Source organism: Gymnodraco acuticeps, unplaced genomic scaffold (assembly GCF_902827175.1).
Source record: "Gymnodraco acuticeps unplaced genomic scaffold, fGymAcu1.1, whole genome shotgun sequence".
NCBI lineage: Eukaryota > Metazoa > Chordata > Actinopteri > Perciformes > Bathydraconidae > Gymnodraco > Gymnodraco acuticeps.
This window is the reverse complement of record NW_022991451.1, coordinates 2,392,349-2,399,781: the sequence shown is the minus strand read 5'-3', so window position 1 is coordinate 2,399,781 and position 7,433 is coordinate 2,392,349. Positions and strand designations below refer to the sequence as shown.

The following is a 7,433-nucleotide window of genomic DNA, read 5'->3' as shown; positions in this document are numbered from 1 at the left end:
CTACTCCCCTTGTGGCCTTGTCATTCACCCCTCTACGCCCTGGCTTGGTGCCTCCCCTGATGGAGTTGTTTTTGACCCAACAGAATATCCCCAATTTGGCCTTGTTGAATTCAAATGTCCCAATGTCCCAAATTATGTCGACTGCAAATATGTGCAGATGGAATGTGGCTCCCCTAAGCTCAAGAAAAGCCATACTGGCAAGTACAGGGTCAACTTCTTGTATCTGGGATGCAGTGGTATGACTTTGTAGTGTGGGCACAGGAGGACTACCTGGTGCAAAGAATATACACAGATCCAGAAGTGCAAAGAGCAATCAGAGAAAAAGTAGACTTTTTTTGTTTTACACATACATGCCGAAGTACCTGTCATTAAAAAAGTAGTGGGCACTGTAGCCATTGTTAACTCTGTAAGCAGTTAGCTGCTAGACCCTGGCTCAGCCGTCATTGTTTTTAAGAGGCAATCCCTCAATCATGTGTTCTGAATGACAACAAAATGTGATTTCAATATTTTGTTTGATATATATTGTTTGTCACATTTCATATATGTAAATAAATATACAATTGTATTTAAAAAGACAATAAAGTGAAGTGATTTTTTTGTAATGAATAGTAAATCATTGCATTTGTAAGAAATCATCAACGCATTGTAATTTGCTATTTACCATTTATTCAAACAAAACACTAGCGTGTGTCAGGCAACACGGTATTACGGTGTGCTCACCCAGCTTAATCACAGCTACCTGCACAGGTGTCATCATCTTGTCTTATTTCACCCATTTCTTGACCAGTGCTTTGTTCTGATAGTTTGACAGCATACATGCTACTGCAAACAGTTGATTGATGTTGTAGGCATGGGACAGGAGGATGACACCATCAAAAAGTTTGTTCTCTTTTATCCTCCTGATGACACGCTCCACATGAACCCTCAGTCTGGCAATGGCCTGTGTCTCCCTCACCTGATAGGCTGGCATTTGCTTCTGCTTTGACAGAAAAGGTGGGCAGTACACCTTGCATTTGCAGCAATCGCTGATCAGGAAGCCCTTATCTACCATCACTGCCATGTTTTCAGTCAACAACGCAGCTATTCCAGACTGTTTGAAAATCTCCTTGTCGCTGACAGAACCACCATACAGACTGGAAACAAATGTCACTGCGCCATGTGGGGCTATGCCAACCAGGGCTTTCATGGTGCAGTGAGATTTGTATGTAGAATACATTTCACTTTGGAGGAGGAGTGAGGATGGTGTTTGACACCTCAGCTCTGTGCAATCCAGGATCACCTGTGTGTCTGGGAAATCTTTGAATGCCTCTGGGAGGTGGGCTTGAACTTCTGCAGGTGTAAGCCAGATGCACTGTGACCCCAATAAAGTTGTAAGAAAACTCGTCCATGTTGCAATGATGCAGCTCACAGTGGACTGGTGTACGTTGAAGCGGTTTGCAAGGTCCCTCTCTTTCAAACCCACCGACAGGAAGCAGATAAAAAGGAAGAACTCGTCAATTGGCTGAAGCAGCTGTCTCTGGAAGATAAAAACAAAAAAAGGGTACTATATTAATGTCATGAGTGTAGCACACCATGGGAAAAACATTAAGTTGTTTTAGTTCTCTGATGTATTCAAAAAGGATTGAGTACTATAGCCTTTTAGCCTACACGAAAGCAATGAAAAGTCGGGGAAACATTTTCCCTTCAGTTTGTGTTTAGATTGTGTGTTAAAAGAAACGTAGCCTACCGTTGATGGACGTGCGTGTGTAACCACTTCTTCATTCCTCTTGGCAGCTGATATGGCTCTTGTAACACGAACCATTTTATAAATGGAAGGCTCAATCAAAAACCAGAAGGCCATCAGGTGGTTATAGCTCGGGAATCTGTACACAAAAGACACATGTCAGTCATTAATTGACTCGTTAACTGTAACACATGGGCTAATGCTTTCCTCTTGTTTGCTATAATACATTACAATTCAAATAGACTGATTAAGAAGGCACTTGGTGCAGGTATAGTAATATACAGCAGTAACATGTAACAACTACATTAAAGCAGCAGTAATAATAATCTAAAACATACAGGGAACATTTTACACAGAATGACTACTTTTACTCTTCATTCTTAAGTGTGCAACTGGGAGAAACACAGTGGATATTGACATGTACTTTTACTTTGGTAAGGTTTTGAAGATTTCCACTTGTAGTAAAGTATTATCAGTATGTTGTTAGTATTAGTATGTTTTACTCTACCACATTTAGTTAACCTTCATAGTTTCTAGTTACTTATGAAAACACTTGATTTATGATTCTACATTCAGTTCAGGAGTATTTTCAAACCATAGTATTTGTACTTATACTTCAGTTAAGTTGAGTAGCCTACTTATTCCAACACTGCATGCAAATAGTCAGCAGTCAAACGGCAGGAAAACAGGATTCTTTATAAGCTAACCCATCTCAAAAACTTGGATAGAATTTAGCCAAAACATTACCTGGTATAGAATCGGATGTTGTTGTCGGAGCCAGCAAACCGCTGTAAGCAAAACTCTCGCTGGACTCTTAACTCCTGCAGTTGCTTCTGCAGATCCTCCACTGTTTTGGAGTTGTCTTCTGTAGCTTGAGAGGACATGTCCAGTGAAGCTGGTTCAGGGGTTGAGCAATAATCATGGTCACGGACATCGATGTGCTCTTCCTGCTCCTCCCGAGAGACTGGTTCAGTGGGCCGCTCCCTTCTCTCCCAAACACTAGCCCGCGGTGTTTGAGCAGTGAAGTGATTCCACTCAAACAGAACTGGGACAGCACCTTTCACAAGCCTCCTACGGCCATCAAGGGTTTTTTGGCTCTATTAGTTGATCCGTAGCGAAGTGACGACTGCAGACCTTGGAGTGAGAGGAGATTGTAAAGTTATCGAGTCGTATTTTAACCAGCCACTGTCTTCGCAGCTCGAGTTAGGTCGGAAAGCCATGGAAACTTAGGACGCTGTTGAATTTAGCTGACGCCGTACAAAGTGGGACACAGCAGTGCTCGGAGTAGTTATTTACTTGTCTTTGCAAATGCTCCGTTTTGAAAATCTTCCGTCGACTCATATTTAAACCATAGATTTAAACAGTAAAACATTTGTGGACGATCTCCCGCTCTGCTACGTAGACCGGAAGCAAACCGGAAGCTGCCGAGCCGTATTACGGCTAAGGCGGAAGTACGTCTCAGACCCTAGTGCATGTAGCCTATCACAACATATAATAAGTACCCTGTATCAAGATTGATACAAAACAAGTGACATTTGACCTTTTTAGAGAGGTTTAGCCAAAAAAACTCCACCTCTGAGGTGATTTGGGGTGGAAATGGGGGTTTTACCGTTTCGCTGGAACCCATTGGTCGATTTTGGTGATTGACATCTCTTTCTGACTGTTAGAGCCAATATAATCGAAGGGGAATCTCCCCACTCACACACATGGTAAAACAAAAAGGTGTGGGCTTCGCGCACCCAGTTTTGCATGAGAGTGAAGCTGTCTCTAGGTCTGACATTCATCTGCTAGCATTTTTCGCTCGTTGCTAATTCAGAGGCTCAGCGTTAGCATTGTGAGTTTTATTTTGAAAAAATAAAAATAATGGTCAGTTAGATGAGTTTCTTCCCGTTACATGGATATAAAACATTCATAGTTTATTAAATGAACATGGCCTCAGACACTGTTTCCTGCAAGATGTTACGGCAGTGCCTCGGTACCGGGGTCTCTCGGGCTTAACAGGTTAATAACAACTTTTTTTTACTGTCATATTTATACCTGTTTTTCATCTATTCTCTTATTTTTTTATAACTATAATGATCATATAAAGGTGTGTCTTTACCTGACTGAGCTGATGTTATCAGAGCCTCTTAGTCTTTCAGGAGAGAGCTCTCTAAAGCTCTCCCCCCGCGGCCGCACACAGTAAATTCCAATGTTGATAAAAGCATACAGAAGCTGTATACGTTTTTTGGGAGTTTGATTTATTTTGAATTAACACTAATACAAAATTAAAACCTATAATTGCACACTAAAACTATTATTTAAAAAAAAGAACTATTTCACATAAACCTCTGGTTTTTACTGGGGCTAGGGCAGTTCAACTTGATTTTGGGGGGGGGGTGCGCCATAGTTTATGGGCGCTGTACGCAATATAGGCGTAGCTATGTTAGTATAAGATGTAATTTGTTGATCCAAAATCAAGAAATTGTGTTGTTATGAAATTTAAAAAATAATTTGTTTTAATTTCTAACTTGTTCTTTTTTTTCCTTCTTTTTTTTTTGGCGCCCCTGATGGGTTGATGCACCCTTAGCATTCGCCTATACTGCCTATGCCAAGGGCCGGCCCTGGGACGGCAAATGCTGCGGCTGCAAGGCATTGTGGGGAAGCATTTACTCCTACTTTCGTAAAGGGAGGTCCAGTGGTTCCTAAGCTAAAGAAGGTTAGAAAGGAAGTTTGAAACCTCCTTTCCTATCATCTAGAGCAGGGGTGGGGAACCTCCGGCCCCCCGTACAGTCAATAACTTTGTTGTTATTAGCATCTGGTTAGCTAGCTATGCTAACGAATATAAGAAGCTTTTTCTACAACCAGTGAGGTAAAGGCACATCTTTATATGATCATTATGGTTATAGAAACATAAGAGAATAAAGTAAACAGGTATAAAATACTATATGACAGTCAAAAAAGTTGTTATTAATAAACAAGAATACAGTTTGAAAGGGGAGTGATTTGTAAAATATCCATAAAGAAAAATAAATCTGCTTACAGTTCTGTTTCATATGGATGTTGAGAGATATATCCATAGATCTCCTGATGTTGCTCTCAAAGTGCACCAGATTGATGCTTTTAACTTCAACATTTAAAAAAAACAATCTTCCCGGGGAAGCATGCCCCCGGACCCCCCTAGTGGAGGTTAGGTCCCCCCCAACTGAAATCATGTGCACATGGATAGGAAACTAAATACATTTGCACATCTTGTGTGTCTATGCGCGAGTCATGGTAAGATATCTGGATTAAGAGGTTGCTTTTTCTTTGCACAGCATGAAAGAAAGGCCAAATGAATGAATTTTTAAGCAGAGGTCAATAATTTGAACGGCCCTCGGAGGATGTTGAAAAAATTGAAATGGCCCTTGAGAGGAAAAAGGTTCCCCACCCCTGATCTAGAGAATTGGAACGGCACTTATCATGGCTGCCACTGAGGTACTTCCGGGTAATTTCACTCCGTTAGGAAGGTTCTTAAGCTAAATGGACTATTCGACTGCAACCCATGTCTCCTGCCTGCCTGTTCCCGCCTGTTAGTTTGTTCCTGTCTGTCGTGCTCCCCAGTTTTGTTAATGTTAATTGGTTTCTTTTGTCATCGGCTTTTTTTTTATAATAAAGCTCGCTTTTTGTTACCTTACCTTTTTTAGTCCTTTTTCTACATTTGGGTCCTATTTTCCCCAACCCTGACAGAGACAAGCATCAAAATTGTTTGCAGAAACTCCAGACGTAGTTTTTTTATTATACACATTCTTCTTACCTTCCGCCTACATTAACCACAATCCAATTCAACGGCTGGCAGTTCGGTCAAAGATTTAAGCGTCTTAAGGTTTTAGCGACAGAGTTTTGGTAAGTTCTCTTTGTTCTAGAGCCACACTTTCTTCTTCAGACTTCCAGCCTCCATCACTTGAGGACATTAAATAGGTCCTGTTATGCTTTTGGAGGGTCCCCCCCCTGCCTGAAATGCCTCCATTGGACTCCTTTGTTGACTTCTGTAACATAGTGAAATCACTATGAAACACTTGCACTTCTATTGGTTAGCGCTCTAACATATTGTACATGATAGGCTAAGCTGCAACATCTCTCAGTTGACCAATCACAACAGAGCCGGCCAGCTAACCAATCAGAGCAGACTGGGCTCTGGTTTCAGACAGAGGGTGAAAAGAGGTGCTGCAACACAGGCAGTATGGGAAAAATAAAGAGCTTTTTGAACATTAAAGCATGGAGACATGTCACAGTAGAGACACAAAATACAAATATGAACCTGAGAATGAGCACAATATGTCCTCTTTAACACTGCTTCCTCTGGAGATACTAAAGCTTTTATGCAACTTCTTTTCAAATACTGTATAGCCTACAGCATCACTTCCTCTCAGGAAATCTCATTGATGTTTAAAGTTGGTGGCGCTCCACCTTAACCGTAGTTAAAGTCAAATAAATGAATAGAAAAAAACCTATTTATTAAGAGATATTTTTAAGTTGTAAAAAAAAACATAATCCTGGTGATATGTGTCAGAAGAGAAAACACGAGTCCAGCCACTGACCTTTGTCATGCGTCATCTCCATTTCTATGCCAATATTTCATATAGTTATGAACTGTAAACCAATTATCTAATAATAAACTGCCATATTTTGTCGTTTCAAACCGCAAAAGCACGGGTTGTAAATGTCAGCAGTTGAAGTGCCCTCAAACCCTATGTAATGCTTTATATTTGAATGTATAATATGATGACATGAAGAAAGAGAAGATTGAGATCATGCACAGATTAAAATCATTGCAGCAGTACGGCAACAGCTCACATGCCTTTGACATCTTAAATTGTACAACATCTTGTTGAAACACATTCCTCCATGTGGTCTGTTTGTTGAATGAATGTAGACTATTGAGTTTTCCTGTGATAGATTAAATGCGTCACACAGATAAGTCAAACTGCCAAAGAGATATATAATCAGATTCAAAGACTTATGAACATAAGACATGAGACATGTTATGTCTTAGAGCAGAAATTCCCATGCCCAACATTGGTAAGGCTGTTAGGACTGTGACCTTAAAGAGCTTCTCATAATGATTTACAAAGGTGATTTGCGTCACTGGGTTTCAACTAAATGAAAGATATACATAACAATAGTTTATTGAGAAGATATCAGGGCTGAACAGTGTTGGGCAAGTTACTTCCAAAATGTAATATATTACATATTACTTATTACTCTCTTTTGAAAGTAATAAGTTACATTACAATACTGTCTCTGAAATGTAATGAGTTACACTACTTTAGTTACTTTTGAGTTACTTTCACCAAAATAACCGCAAAAGAATGGCTAGGTATTTTAAATGCTAAAATGTAGTTTAGTGCAGCTCATTATACATCCAGTGAAGGGCAATGTGGTATAGCATAACCACTGTGTAGGCCCTTAAGGCTACTAACAACTTTTATTACACGGCTTAGTTGAATAGTCGATTCTGATTGTAAATTCTTAACATGTGACACGTTGTTAATACATTAGTACAGACCACTGTCAAGGACTATAATGAAGGTTGCTAAGGAGGATCAAGAAAGAGACAGGAAAAGAGGTTAAAAGAAGGAGCGCTGGACGTCAGATAAATCACCAGAAGAAGGCAGAGAGGAAGTAAACACTAACAGGACACGGAATGGGCTCTGTAGTTTGTTTAGTATATGGCCGTGTACAGGCCCGG

The 7,433-nt window shown here is 40.3% G+C and overlaps 1 protein-coding gene across 1 annotated transcript; it reads right to left on the bottom strand.

The window, feature by feature from the left end:
- Window positions 1–690: 690 nt before the first annotated feature.
- On the bottom strand, window positions 691–2,751 carry LOC117532929. The gene is made up of 3 exons (XM_034196531.1): window positions 2,471–2,751; window positions 1,727–1,862; window positions 691–1,516 (listed from the first exon to the last, which is right to left on the bottom strand). Exons 1-3 carry the CDS (start codon window positions 2,605–2,607, stop codon window positions 764–766), a joined length of 1,026 nt encoding a protein of 341 aa, XP_034052422.1. The 5' UTR covers window positions 2,608–2,751; the 3' UTR covers window positions 691–763.
- Window positions 2,752–7,433: the final 4,682 nt, after the last annotated feature.